The 15,211-nt window shown below is 36.5% G+C and overlaps 2 protein-coding genes across 2 annotated transcripts in view; one reads left to right on the forward strand and one right to left on the reverse strand.

Annotated features, from left to right (window-relative positions):
- LOC136707732 (CD48 antigen-like) lies at window positions 1-11,250 on the forward strand. The gene is made up of 7 exons (XM_066681971.1): window positions 1-559; window positions 1,638-1,958; window positions 5,119-5,382; window positions 6,483-6,599; window positions 7,110-7,180; window positions 7,653-7,724; window positions 11,074-11,250. The coding sequence occupies exons 1-7, from the start codon at window positions 496-498 to the stop codon at window positions 11,167-11,169; spliced, it is 1,005 nt and encodes a 334-aa protein (XP_066538068.1). The 5' UTR covers window positions 1-495; the 3' UTR covers window positions 11,170-11,250.
- Window positions 11,052-15,211, reverse strand: part of si:cabz01074946.1 (CD48 antigen) — a 17,314-nt gene continuing 13,154 nt past the window's right edge. The window contains exons 4-5 of the mRNA XM_066681972.1: window positions 11,269-12,312; window positions 11,052-11,163 (exon numbers count right to left, since the gene is read on the reverse strand). Coding sequence (XP_066538069.1) covers window positions 12,215-12,312 — 98 coding nt within the window. The 3' untranslated portion in view covers window positions 11,052-11,163; window positions 11,269-12,214. The remainder of the gene's footprint in view (window positions 11,164-11,268; window positions 12,313-15,211) is intronic.

Here is a 15,211-nt window from a genome sequence, read left to right on the forward strand (position 1 = left end):
GTGAATTACTGGCAAAGAAAAAGGAAGAGCAGCTGGGTGGTCTGTGTCTGGAATCCTAACTGAATCATCAGGACACACCAAACAAGAACTAACAGAGAAAGTTGTGATCTTTACACAATTGCATGCTATTGTGAGCACACCACTCAGTTTAGTTAACACAGATCTGGGTTACAGCTGTTTTGTTGTACTGAGGGTCTGCTTAACCACAGTGTGTGGCAAATATAGTTAACTATTAGTAAGATGAGAAATACCCTGAACCACAATACCAGACCAGCAGAACCTGTAGACCTTGCTCACTAACCCTCATCAACTGTCTCAAACTTGTTTAATACTTTTTAGCCTCCTACACCATTATTTTTAGATTAAGCAGCGCTACAGTTTGGGAGGAAGTGCTTGTGCTTTCTTCGCTTCTTCCTTTGCCTCTTTCCTCTCGTGTTGAGTCAACACTCTTAAAGAGCAGCAGAAGAGAATTGTCAGCTCTAGTCATAAACAGCAATGGGATACAATAACGGAGTTCATGTTTTATATTCTGGAGCCATGCTGCTTGTTCTCCGTTATGGTACGTATCTTTATTAACATCCTACTTTATATTTGAAGGTAGACTTTTCTTTTGTTGGTAATGACAGAAATAGATAATGGACTTCCTTCACAGCTTGGAAAGCCAAAAGCAAGTATTGCTACACACGAAGTCCACTTCATATTTTACCTGAATATTCAAAATCCAAATTTTTGTTGAATATCTAGGGGATAACGCATAAATAAAACACTTTACAGACTGTTTACTTAATTTGTTTCTGTTGTAAATTTCAGTGATGCTTATTGACCTACTCAACAGTATTTGACCTACTCAGCAGCTTTAGTAAAGTATTTTAGAAAGCTTCCAAAGTGTTTGATATGATAAATCTTCATGTAGAGATTTTCTCAGATACTCTGCATATGTTGGATAATATTATTAACAGTAGAAAATGAAATACATAAGACTGCAATACATAAAACTGTTGGATTATTAACTGACACACACCTTCCCATCAAGAGCTAGGCTTTCTTTTTTTTTTTTTTTCCACAGCCCTGTTTATTACCTAAACATAATGGAATCACATGTTTAACATGATTTAGGGTATTGTACATTTACAGAGAAATTTCCTTGTCCTGACTTTTTGCAAAGTGTTGCAAGCATCAGGTTCAGAATGTATGCATGTATGCATATTTATTAAAATATACACTCAAAAACTAAAACAAATGAAAAAGAAATTATATTTTCAATGTGCCATTTCCGCTCAGTAAATAAATACAAATTACCACATTTTGTGTGTTTTTTTTTTTTTTTTTTTTTACATACTGTCACAAATCCTTACAACTGGGTTTGTATGCATTATCTGACAGTGTGTATGACTGGGTAGTGACACCAAAATATTGCCATGTAACTGCTTACATTTATCAAAGAGTATCTGAAAAAGACTCAGAAAACTTACGGACATTATTTCTGTATATAAGTATCTGCAAAGAAGCCCTTGAAGCAATGGTTAATGCTTATAAACAAAAACTGTAAATAAATATTTGTTTGGCCTCAGTGTTTTTAAGTACCGTTTTGTCACTTGTCTTATTGTATTTATTGATGAATTCTCTCTCTGCTGCAGGTGTGTGTGTCTTGTCTGAGGAGAACACAGTGATAGAGAACAGAGATGTTGGGAGTTCCCTCACTTTACCTCTTGGATATCCAAAAGAATCAGTCACATTTGGAACATGGAAATTTATAGACGTTAACTTTGCCACATATACAAATGAAAAAGTTACTATATATAAACAGCTGCACTTCAATGGAAGATTAAAGGTGGGCAGTGATAATCTTAGTGTAGAAGTGACAAATCTTCAACTCCAAGACTCTGGACTGTACTACATTTCAGCATTAAAACCGAAAGAACAGCTTCCAACAAAGATCATCAGTCTGACAGTCCATGGTGAGAACTTTCATAAAACTTCAGCTGCTAAGTGAGAATAATCCATACTCATCAAGCACAGTGTTTTTCCCACAATATCCCTGATAAATGCATGCTCATTATTTACACAGGATGAATATGTAACCAAATCTCATTTAAAATGTGGTAGGAAATCAAAATTAAATATATAATTGTGAATAAAATCCACTAAATTGCTGGACAGAAGTCTTCCTAGGCTCTGCCAGATATTTGGGTTTGGGGATATATACCTCTGACCTTATGAGTGAACGTTTCATTTAATTCTAAGTGGGGCTCTGGTGGACTGACATTGTGCTTTTTCAAACATTTATTAAGAAATGTGAACTTAAGATGATTCTGTTATCTGCATTCTTGCTACTGCTGCTGACAACAGTGAGTAATTTATAATTAACTATAAAACTTTTATGTAATTTATGCAAATTAATGTAAACACTTCAAGGAACGGAAGAAACTGAAATATTAAAATTTTTGTTGTGCATATTTTTTTCAGAAAACTATATTAGATTGTTCCTTGGGGGAGTTAGGACGATTGTAAAGGCCTGGCATTGACAGGGGGCCATTTGAGGGCTATTGATACTATTTTATTAGTATTGCCTTGTGTAGAAGTCCCTCACTGGGTGACTGTGAGGAGTTTGGTGTGTTAACTCCGTGTCCACGTGGGTTTCCTCCCATGGTCCAAACACACACGTTGGTAGGTGGATTGACAACTCAAAAGTATCCGTAGGTGTGAGTGTGTGTCACCTTATGAAGGACTGGCGCCCCCTCCAGTGTGTGTTCCCGCCTTGCGCCCAGTGATTCCGGGTAGGCTCCGGACCTACCACAACCCTGAATTGGAAAAGCAGTTACAGACAATGAATGAATGAATGTCTTCTGTAGGCTTTTGAAATAAAACAATTTCATCTGTTAATATAATCAAATTAAATATAGTTTTGGGTGGTACATTGGCGCAGCAGGTAGTGTCGCTGCCACGCAGCTCCAGGAACTTGGAGGTTGGTAGGGGGTAGCATTTTTCATGGGGCCCAAGATTTCTAGTGGTGCCGCTGCTCTATCCTTTCTTCTACAAGTTAACACTGTTCACTGGGGTCTTAATAAAATATCTTTGAAAGATGAAAAAACATTTATTTGTCATTGTACAACATACAGCAAAATACACACATAAACTAGTGCACAGGGGCGTAGCACCAAATTCTAGGCCCTATGCACAAGCAGTGCCCGTGGGTCCCCCTCAGCAGAATGACCGCTAAGTTAAATGCGACTAGTTAAAAAGACAAGCGAATGTGGACTAAACCATTTCGTGCAAAGGGTGAGGGTGCCTGTCCTCAGACACTATATGTAGGCTAGGACACACAATTCAATCCATCAATCAAAGAATTTATTTACCCAATATATAAAATAATAAAATATACATTAGTTAATAATATTAATATTTAAAGGAAAATAATATTCCAATATAATAATAATAATATTCCAGACTCCTCAAGGGTCCTCGCCACACTTAGGGCCCTGGTAATTCAGTCCCACTTTTCTCCCCACTACAACACCCCTCACTAGGGCCAGTGACCACACACACACACACCACCCCCCTGAGTTTTTTCTCCATTGTGCTTTTTTGGCCTATTTATTCAGTACAGATTTCTTCACTCTCATTGTTTGTGTTTCAGTTTCTGAACACATATTGGACAAGTTCTGAACAAGTTTCTGAACAGTTTCTTTCTAATAAGTAGGATGTTGAAATACCAGTGACACTTTTGTGACAAATGCTAAGCAGTCAGTGATGGTCACTTGATGTTTGTTATGCTTGGATATCTGATAAAATGACAGCTACACATGCTTTATAACACATATATATTGTGTTCATTAAATAAGAATGGAGAATCACACAGTGCAAAGCTTCAGCCTTTGTTTCCATATCAAAATAAAGCTCATTAATATAAGAATATGATTCACTTAATTCTGACTCATAGAATGAAAAGTAATAACTGAATAACTTAAATTACTACTTGAATACACCAATCATGACACTGAAAAACTTTGACTAGTGAAAATGTTACTGGAAATATCAAAATGTGTTGATATTTGTGATTTCAAGAAACATTGTTCCATACTTTACAACAACCATTGTAATGTAACACTGGGAGAGCTGCAGAATCTTAGAATCTGAGAAAGATTCAGTAGGAGTATTGTGCTGCACACTTAAGATATGTCTGCTGCTTCTGAAAGAGCTACAGAATGTTATACAGTAACGCTCTGCTGCCTCTGAGGAAGCAGAGGATTATTGTATGAGCAAAAAACGTATGTGGTTGTCTACCATGTTATATAACATGGGCATTTCTATCCCCTCGTTTTCAAAGCACCCCTAAAAATAAGAGAAAAAGTATTTTTTAACGCAAGTTAATCTCTCATAAGCTGAGAAAAATGTTTAAAAAATTAATAAATAAATAAAAAAGATCTATAGAAATACATATGGTTTAAACCAAATATTTTAACAAGAAAAATACAGCAATGTTAAAGGAAACAAACTTGTCTTTGGCAGCACTTCTTGCACATTCACAGCTCATTATGCACATTCGCAGCTGCCGTGCAGACTGACTGTGCTGCTCTGTCTCTGAGAGCAGAGAAGCCCTGCCAAGGGAGCTGTGTCTCCCGCAGCTCCATCTCTGGGAGCAGAGGTTCCGCATAAGGAGTGCAGTGTCTCACACAGCTATATCCCTGGAGCAGAGAAGCTGCATAGAGAGAGATGGGTCTCCCGCAGCTCAATTTCTTTGACAAAAATAACCACGGGGAAAGAGCTTCAGTACACGGTCAGTCCCGGTGTTCCTTCGACTTGTGCAATGGGAAGATTAAGGCCTCCACTACTATACCATGATGAAACAAGACATGTACAGTTGATCTACATCAAGGGTAATTAATAAAAATGAATTAAGTTCCAATTAGAGATTTTCTCAAGCCAAGTTCCAGAACATAATGCATAACTTGAATTATGATCAGTGTCAGGATGTACATTAAAATAACCTTCACAGTAAGAGTCCTTGATTGGGCACAGAGCCAGAACCCAAACAACAAAATTGGGCACCTGTCTAAATACTTATGTCAGTTCCTGTAGCTACCACCACTTAAACAACATAAATGTCTTTATTTACAGCTGTGCTTACAGTTCAGATTGAGAGCAACCAGACCTGGACTGAGTCTAAAAACATGTGTAAGATTGATCTACGCTGCAGAGCGGGTGAAGATCAGAGTGTGTCGTACACATGGAGCGGCTTTAAGACTCAGACTGGACCTGAGCTGAGCTTCACTCTCTCAGAAGAACAGGGAGAAGTTACACTCAGCTGCACTGCAGCCACCAGCAACAGAACTGACTCTAACACAACCAGAGTGAAGTGCACTCCCACCAGGAGACCAACAGGTATTCTCTACTGTTTAGTACCAGGCGATGACAAAATGCTAACAATAAACTACTACTACTACTACTATGGCTGTTAAAACATCTAATACATATGGAAGGCACCATTTTTTCCCCATTAATATTTAAGTTTCTATTTCAATATATCAATATACTACCTCATCTTAATATACTATCTCAATAATATTGACTTACTATCTCAAAACAATGAGATACTATCTTAAAATAATGTGACAGTATCTTGAAATATTGAGATAGCAGCTTACATAATAATAATAATAAAAAACAAAATATTTCCCTTTTTTAATTATTATTTTATGTGGTGGAGACAGGCCAGTACTAATAATACTATCATTAAAATTATTGCTACTAGTTTTACTACAACCACCACCACTACTGCTCCTACTACTAGTATAATAATAATTTTTAAAAAATCAATATTAATAATAACAATCAAAGGTGATTTCATGATTGCCATTCAACTGTATATTTGAAAATTATTCCACGTTTAGTTTAAGAAAATACTAATGATTCTAATATTACCCATCCCAGGGACAACTTTTTTTTAATTCTTTCTTTGCTGCTAGTGTCTTTAATAAGCAATGGAATGAAATTAAAATTGTTGAGTTTTATAAAATAAAACAAGCAAGTACTCAACATGATAGCAAATGCTTGAAATATTTTTTTCATGAATAATTTAATTCAATCTGTATTTTAGGCTTCTGTTTTCTAGTTGGTAGATTATATTATTGGATTCAGTCATTTATTTAATACATGATAATAGGTGAGTGTAAATTACACTTATGTTACATGGGCTTTTGAAACGAACATTGGTAAATATATAATCAGTGGTACATATATGGCAACAGCTCATGGAATAAGCAACTACAATCTTAAATTGGTGCATTTCCCCTGTCTGTGTGTGCTTTCTCAGGATAATTTGGTTTCCTCCTATAGTCCAAAAACATTTTTGTATGTGCTGAATAAGTGTCCACAATTGTGAGTGACTGCATGAATGTGTGACTAATGTCAATGGTGCACTTACAGAAGAGGAATGAAAGAATTAATGAATGTAATGTAATAATATTATTTTATGTTTTTAGATACCAAAAATGATTCTATCTTTATGGGTTACTTATGGATTGCAGCAGGTGGAGGTGCTGCAGCTGTTCTGCTTATAGCTATTATTCTTGTGAGCTGCTGGTGGCGATCTCACAAAGGTGTGATACGTGACACGCACACACACACAGACAATTATATAGTTTCACTATAGTCCTCAGCTTTACTGTTGCATCAAAGATTTTTTTTTACCCAACATTTTCTGAACATTAATCATTCCATGATGTTTAGGTAAAGCTGTTTTTGTTCTCTGGTAAACAGTGTATACATGCTTATTAACAGCAGTCAATGTATGATTGATATCTGATGTCCATTTTTAAATACAAATTTTGGCCTATTTGTTGTTGCATTGATCCTGCGATTTGGATCATTATCTTGTGGTCAGGTTTATATTCTGACCACAATTTAATATATTCAGAATGTTATATTCAGGTTTATAATAATATATATAAAGTTTTTTTCATCAATCATCTTGATTCTTGAAACCTTCTATTAAGAGCAATGTTTATCTTTTTATTTTACTAGTCATTTATTATTACAAGTTCAATGAAGCAGAGAAATAAACTCTGAGTGGACACTGAAGTCAGTTTTTGTTTCTGTGAATCATGCAGGCAAATCTATCTCTGAAAGTGGGAGTACAGTGTATGCAGATGTAAACCCTGACTATTCAATAAAAAATGATGTAAGTATGTCTTTACATAAATATTTTCCAAGTTAGAAAATGTAATAAAAATTTTGCAAGTTGCATTCTTCTGAACCGTTAATTAACTGACAAAAGTGCAAAGAAAATGATTTGCACTAAAGAAATGTATTGTATTTTGTAAATTCAACAGCTGATCTGGCCTTCAGTTGTACCGCCCTAATTAACATATGTAAATAAATATTTAATATAAAATTAATAAATCCCCCTATAATTCATGTAAAAATATTTTAATATTCCTTTACTTATTTATTGTAAATTATGTTAGATCTTGATTTTTTTGTCAATTTTTCTCATGACCCCTTAAATAGTTCTCATTGCTTTGAGATGTTTATGTAATAGGTGTTATGAATTGTGACCTTGGCAGGAACTGTGTAACTATATTTAAGAGATCTATACACATACACTAACATAGTCACAATTTTAAACAAAGTTTTTTTTTTCCATGTTACAGAAGAGACCAGATAGCATAAATGTGGCATCCATTTATGAAACAGTTGATGAACTCAGAACAACATCAGACAAGGTTTGTGCTTTCCTGTCTTAAAATATCCAAAGTAATTGTAATTATGCACAGGACTAGATGTAAAACATCCTATGAATAATATCCTAGTTGCTGATTCGATCAGCAACCACTTACACCTAAAAACTAAGGTTCCTCATTGGACCCAGCCCTTGTGTACCCAACACAGCCACTACATCGCTAGCTCTGCACAGGAGTTATAATTTATGTGTTGTACATAATTAAGCCCTCCGGAAAGCTATGGAGCTGTATTAGGGTCAAAGGTTTGTTCATTTGAAAAAAAAAAATTCTGAAACTGAAAGTTCAAATGAATGAACTTTGAAAAATACAACAGTGCATTCAAAAAGTGTAGGATGATTTTTTTCCCCAATTTAAATACAATTTTGATTCAATTACTTTATTTTTTGGAATAAATAATTTATTATCAATGTTCACATTCCTATATATTTTGATATTTGAAGTCTTATATTTTTCAGATTCAAATCTTATTTTCTTAGTTTCATACTTTTTTTTAGGTCATAGATCTTATTTTCACTTTCACATTTCTGACGCTTTTCTCACGTGGGAGGAGGGACATCATCGTAGAGGGGTGTGGTCTAATGACTGACAGCATAGCAATGAAGGCGGAGGAGCTTCCTCAGTGTTGATAATGAGAACTATCGCTGAACACTCACGTTACATGCAATATTCAGTGTAAAACATTGACCTTATTCCCCAGGTTAAACGAGCTAAAAGAGCTCACTATAAAGTACTTTGTCACTGAAGTCAGTGTTTATACTGAATATTGCATATAACGTGAGTGTTCAGCGATAGTTCTCATTGTCAACACTGAGTAGGCTCCTCCACCTTCGTCAGACCACGCCCCTCTCTACTGATGTCCTGCCTCCCACACAAGAAAAGGGTCAGAAGTCTGAAACTAAAAAAAAAAAAGGATCTGAAAGTGAAAATAAGATCTGTGACCACAAAAAAGATATGAAACTAAAAAACATTAAGATTTGAATCTGAAAGCATAAAATCTGCAATTGAAAAATATAAGACTTCAAATATCAAAATATATAGGAACATGAACATTGAAAATAAATTATTTATTCCAAAAAATTAAATAATTTAAACAAAATTCAATTTAAATTTAAAAAAAAACCTCATCCTACACTTTTTTTTGAATGCACTGTTGTATTTTTCAAAGTTCCACCTCAAGATTTAAATTTTCAGTTTCAGATTATTTTTTTTTTTTTCAAATGAACAAAACCTTTGACCCTAATACAGCTCCATAGAAGGCACAACAGTAAAGTCTGGCATCCCAGACCCACCCCCCTCCAAACTAGTCTTACATCATTGTCTTATCTCTAGATCCAACTTGCCCTCCTTGGTGACTAAGGCTATTCCTAGCCCTACTGGTACAGATAAGGCATACTTAGTGCCACTAGTACCATGTAAGCTTTATGTAATACATCACCAACAAACACAAAAACGCAATACAGCTCCCCGCTCAACTGCCCTGTCCTCCATGTACCTAAAACATCACACACCTCAGCCCTTTCACACTCTGACCTGTAGCTTCTTACCTACGTCTACCAGCAATTTTCAAAAAATATTATTAAACTCACCTCTATAGCCCAAAACGTTTAATAATCTTCTATAGATTTTCCCAATGAAGCCATTGAACTCATTTTGTTTGCAACACTGCTGTTGTGCACCATTTTCACCTTCTCTCTGAAGTGACCTTATTAAAGGTTTCTATGAATCACATGACTTAAGGCCTGCTCTTCCACATTACACTTGGCCAATGTCGTTCCCCGATTTGAAGAGGAAATCTGATTTGGACTGTGCATGCACAATAAAAGTACATCATGTGCAGCAAAGGCACTACCTGTTACGCTGCACCGCTGCCTGATTTGGATTGCACATGCGTAGAACACAGTGCTTGTGTACACTTTACTGATAGCTACAATATTTTACTAATTTCTTTTTCAAGTATAATTGTAAAGAGACACAAACCTTTTTGGTTGAATGCCATGTGTGTCCTACATCACTATTCGTTATGTTTTGTTTAAACAGAAGACTACCTCAACATTGTCAGTTGTAAATAAACACACTTTGCCGGTGCTCCAGGTATTTAAACCCGTAACTAACTCATATTTATGTGTTTAAAATTACTCGCTTTGAAGATAAAGCTCTTTTTTTTGCCTTGGAATGTAGTCTCTTTTCTGCTATAAGAATGAAAGGTCAGCGCATGCACCGTCCACGACGTAGAGATACCTTCGCTTCACATGCACAGTCCTAATCGGGTTTCCTGTTCTAATCAGGGAACGACAGCCAATCACATCCCTTAACACTAATGAGGTCTTAGCTACCTGCACTGCTACTTGTGGATTCCACTTCCTTCCTGCTTTTGTAACTGCCACTACTGCTTGTATTACTGCACCCTTAGATTTGAGCAGGGGCAGCACGGTGGCACAGCAGGTAGTGTCACACAGCTCCAGGGACCTGGAGGTTGTGGATTGAATTCCCTCTCCGGGTGACTGTGAGGAGTGTGGTGTGTTCTCCCACGGTTTCCTCCAACAGTCCAAAAATACATTGGTTGGTGTATTGGGTGACTCAAAAGTGTCCGTGAGAGTATGTGCTGCCTGGTGAAGGTCTGTTTCTATGACGTAAAAAAAAAAATTCTAATTTGTAATATAGTTGATATTTTCATTTTATAAATAAAATTTTAGCAGTCATTAATAAATTGCAAATAAAAGAGTAAAAGCATCTAAGTTGCATCAACATACTGTCATAAAATGCACAGCAAAAATGTTTTATTTAAATTGTAGAGTAAATGATACAATTGATAGGCCTGTCAAGTGGTGCTGCAGACTTAATTTAGACATTATCAGGAAAGCCGCATATTCTCCCCCTTGGGGAGCGTAGATCAGCGAAGATACTGTCTGATGTGATACATATGAAAAATATAGCATTCTCCTTCAAATGTCACTTTCAAATACATGTAAAAAAAACACAAATAAAGAAACAGAATAAATTAAGTTAATTGAACCTTCTCCTAAATTTTTTATAGTAATAAAACAATTATACTCCCGTATTCCAAAAACACACGTTGGTAGGTGGATTGGCGACTCAAAAGTGTCCGTAGGTGTGAGTGTGTGTCTGTGTTGCCCTGTGAAGAACTGGCGACCCCTCCAGGGTGAATTCCTGCCTTGCACCCAATGATTCAAGATAGGCTCTGGACCCACCGTGACCCTGAACTGGATAAGAGTTACAGATAATGAATGGATGAATGAACAATTATACTTTTATGGTTCAGGACACATTCCTTTACTAAACTGTCTTTTTTTCCTTTACTGTCCACCCACAGCCTCAGACGCTTTATGACAAGGTGAGCTTTGCACCACGTCTCCCTCCTGGCCACTCCTCCTCCTCTTCCTCTTCTCCTTATCAGATGGTGCTGTGAAGATATGTTTTTCTGTGTTAATGTTATTCTACTCAATATAATCAGTTTCTGAACACTGGTGTAATTTTATTACTATATGTTGGAAAATAATTGTATTACCTTTCGGTGAAACTGGCTCAGTAAGTGTTTCAAGTCTGCAAATATAACAATAATTCATGTGTAAATAGTTGTTAATCTGAAATAATAGTGATGTTATTTTCAAATTTTCATTGTAAACCAGCACAGAAATTCTTAAAGAAACCTACACACACATTGCCCAATCATTAATTTCTTAGATTTTGTGGAGCCATTATCTGTTCAGCAATGACTCTAAAATATAAGTAACATAACATTAGCAATATAAATATAATCCCTAATTAGTGAGAAAAATATGGAGAAAGTTATCCATTAGAGTTTCACCTATGGCTCAAAAATAAGATTAAATTATGTGAACAGATGTAAATGTAAAAACATCAACTACAAAAAGTAATACACTTAGATATTTGGGTGCATGAAACATGACATTTATATAATTATTCATCTGAAAAGTACATCAGGGGTTCTATTCTAAATAAATACCAATGGAATTGAGATGCACAGATATTTGGACTTTTTGGGGGCAGTGAGGTAAGTGAAGTGAGCTTGAGGCCTGAGGGTCACCGGTTCAATTCCGGGGACCAGCAAGGAAAATTTTATTCACGGCTGAAGTGCCCTTGAGCAAGGCACCTAACTCCCAAACTGCTCATTGGGCACCGTTGGCAGCCCCCTGCTCCAGATGTGTGTGTGTGAGGAAATTGTTCGCTAGTGTGTGTTTATGTGTTCACTGCCATGGATGGGTCAAAGGCAGAGAAGTAATTTCCCCAAGGGGATCAATAAAGGTGTTTCTTCTTCTCCTTCTTTTTGGCATGAAATCAAAACCCAACGTATTTGAATGTTTCAAAGTGAAAATGAATTAAGTAGCATTAACTAACTCATCTAGAGGAATTTTGTAGAAATTATAGATTTTTCCTATTTCATTATTAAAGGTAAAATTCAAGTATTTATTTATTTTGAAGGAATGTCTCACTTACCTTAAAATCAACACCAAAAGACAGATGATAAATAAAACTAGAGATGTTATGGTCAAGTGGTGATTTCTCTTTCTACATGGCACAGTTTCTGTACCTAGAAAAGAGAAATTCAGATCTTTATAAATAAAAGCTGTCACAAATTATATATTAGCATTCCTTCAGTACATCCATGAAAAATTATTTTGGCTGTAGATTCAAAGGATCTTTTATACATTTGAGATATAAAGCCATAAACAAAGCAGTGAACCCCAACCCTTCTTTGATTTTTTGGTGGATGATTTTATATCCTGTCATGACATGTTAATTGCAACCAATACACTTGCCTGGACAGTTTCAAATCTGTGTAACCTGAACATTTTATAAAGGTTTTATTCTTAAATTGTGGTTGTCCCTACTTTTTTGTAGGCATCATATTGCAGGTACAATCAAGGTGGTCAGTGGCACTGGAAAGATTCTTTGTATTTTAGAATAAAGGACCTCTGTCTTAAACATCACGTTTCTTTGGAACCTTTGTATTTTAATGTGCCTCTCACCCTTTATTCACGCCACCTAATACACTTCTAGTTTCCACTCTTGAAAAGGCATTTGCTGAATGACTGGTCTTATGGTGATCTGAAGGAACTAGCCCAGTGAGCTAGTGCATTCAAACTCAGACTGTGGTTACTGGTGATACGCAAAGAAAACAAAGAGAAAAATCTTAAATCTTTTTTGTGATTAACAAAATGATTTTTAAAAATAAATAAATAAATAAATCAACTTAATGATTTGAAGCAGTGCTCATTCAAAATAAAGAATACTGCCACCCTGTGTCCCAAATCCCATTTTATCATGTGAACATATGGATTGCAAAAGCAGGTACGCCATGCAAAACTGGTCAAGAACTTTGTTTACCACTTGTCAAATAGATGATCTAGACCAAGTACAATAACATAATGGACCCTGAGCCAGATCTGCATTTAAAACTCACTGATTTAGTCCCTTCCACGGCATGGTTAGGCTCAGCCCTATCACCAAAATGGTATCGTTACACTTATATAGCACCTTTCTAGATACCCAAGGACGCTTCACAATCTACACTTCTCAGAACGCTCAATCCACACACACACAGTGGCGAGAAGCGGCAGCCAAACGCGCACAGCGTACTCTCGACCAGGAACGACCGTCCACCTGGAGGACTGCATCGGGCACTAGGATTTCACCCAAAACAGAGCTCCAATCCATATCTGGGCACACACACATTCACTCACACATACACACTCATTAACTCACAAACCAGGACAGTTATTACAGAAGCCAATTCACCTACCCTCCATGTTTTTGGACTGTGGGAGAAAACCGGAGACCCCGGAGAAAACCCACGCAGACACGGGGAGAACATGGAAACTCCACCCAGATGGGACTTGAACCCAAGATCCCAGTGCTGGGAGGCGAACGTGCTAACCACCAAGCCACCGTGCCACCGGTATGCTGTAAATGTATATAAACCTTCAGCGTACATTGTTTTAGTGTGTGGGGTGTATTTCTGTGTTATGACTTATAGATGGTACTTGGCATATTTGGTCTGATAATGGGTGGTATCACTGAGCTCATTAAATAAAATTAGCAGAGCTCTTCTTGTAGTACAGTTAAGGTCAGAGCCATGCTGAGCCATACTAAATATCTAATATGTATTCATATTAATATGTATAGAATGTATTTCTACATTTTTATATAATAAATTACTTTAATTAATGATTTTAATTAAATATATTTCTCATACCAGTAGTATGCATTTTATTTTTGTTACAATATATTGCCAAAAGTATTCACTCACCCATCCAAATAATTGAATTTAGGTATTCCAATCACTTTCATGAACACAGGTGCATAAACCACGCACCTAGGCATGCAGACTGTTTGACAAACGTTTGTGAAAGAATGAATTGCTCTCAGTGTATTCCAGGGTGGTACCATGTTAGTAGTGAAATTTCCTTGCTACTAAATTCTCCATAGTCATATGTCAGTGGTATTACAAGAAAGTGGAAATAACTGGGAACAAAAGCAACTCAGCCACAAAGTGGTAGGCCATGTAAAATGACAGAGTGGGACCAGCAGATGCTGAGGTGCATAGTGCGAAGAAGTCATCAACTTACTGCAGAGTCTATTGCTACAGACCTCCAAAATTCATGCGGCCTGATTAGCTCAAGAACAGTGTGTAGAGAACTTCATAGAATGGGTTTCCATGATCGAGCAGCTGCATCCAAGCCTTACATCACAATGCACAGTGCATACCATCAAATGCAGTGGTGTAAAGCACACACCACTGGACTCTAGAGCAGTGGAGAGGTGTTCTTATGTGGTGTGGGGTTATTTTTCAGGAGTTTTAAGGAGTTTCTAAGAAGGCCTCTGCCCATTAGTTCCAGAGAAAGTTTCAGCATTCCAAGAGATTTGGGACTAACATGGGATAAGACACTGCGTGATCCACCTGAGTTTTTACCCATATTTACATAAGTTTGAGTCTGACAGTCACAGCTGCAAGGGTCATGATGAGAATGTGAAAATATGACATTACTCCCATTCTCTTCACTGGCTTCCTCTCTCTGCCCGGATCAAATACAAGATTTCCCTTCTTTCTCACCAGTGCATCTATGGCAATGCCCCTTCTTACCTGAAAGAACTGCTCACCCAACTAACCTCATCACGATCTCTCCGCTCTACAACCTCAAATCGCCTTTTACCCCCAGAACCAAGCTCAGCACCATGAGTGACCGGGCCTAAATTTCTTTTATTTGTTTTTCTTTTTCTCATAAAAATGTTCTACCTTGTAGCACATTGAGATTTGTTTCAAAGTGTGTTATAAATAAAATGTATTATTATTATTATTATTACAATTTCATGTTCCCAACTTGTGGAGACTCGTGGGAATAGTTTAGGGATGTTATGGAAGATTTCTTGTGACAGTGTGACACAATTCAATAAATAAAGAAATAATTAAAAGGAGGATTCATTTATTA

Source organism: Hoplias malabaricus, chromosome 9 (genome assembly GCF_029633855.1).
Source record: "Hoplias malabaricus isolate fHopMal1 chromosome 9, fHopMal1.hap1, whole genome shotgun sequence".
NCBI classification, from domain to species: domain Eukaryota; kingdom Metazoa; phylum Chordata; class Actinopteri; order Characiformes; family Erythrinidae; genus Hoplias; species Hoplias malabaricus.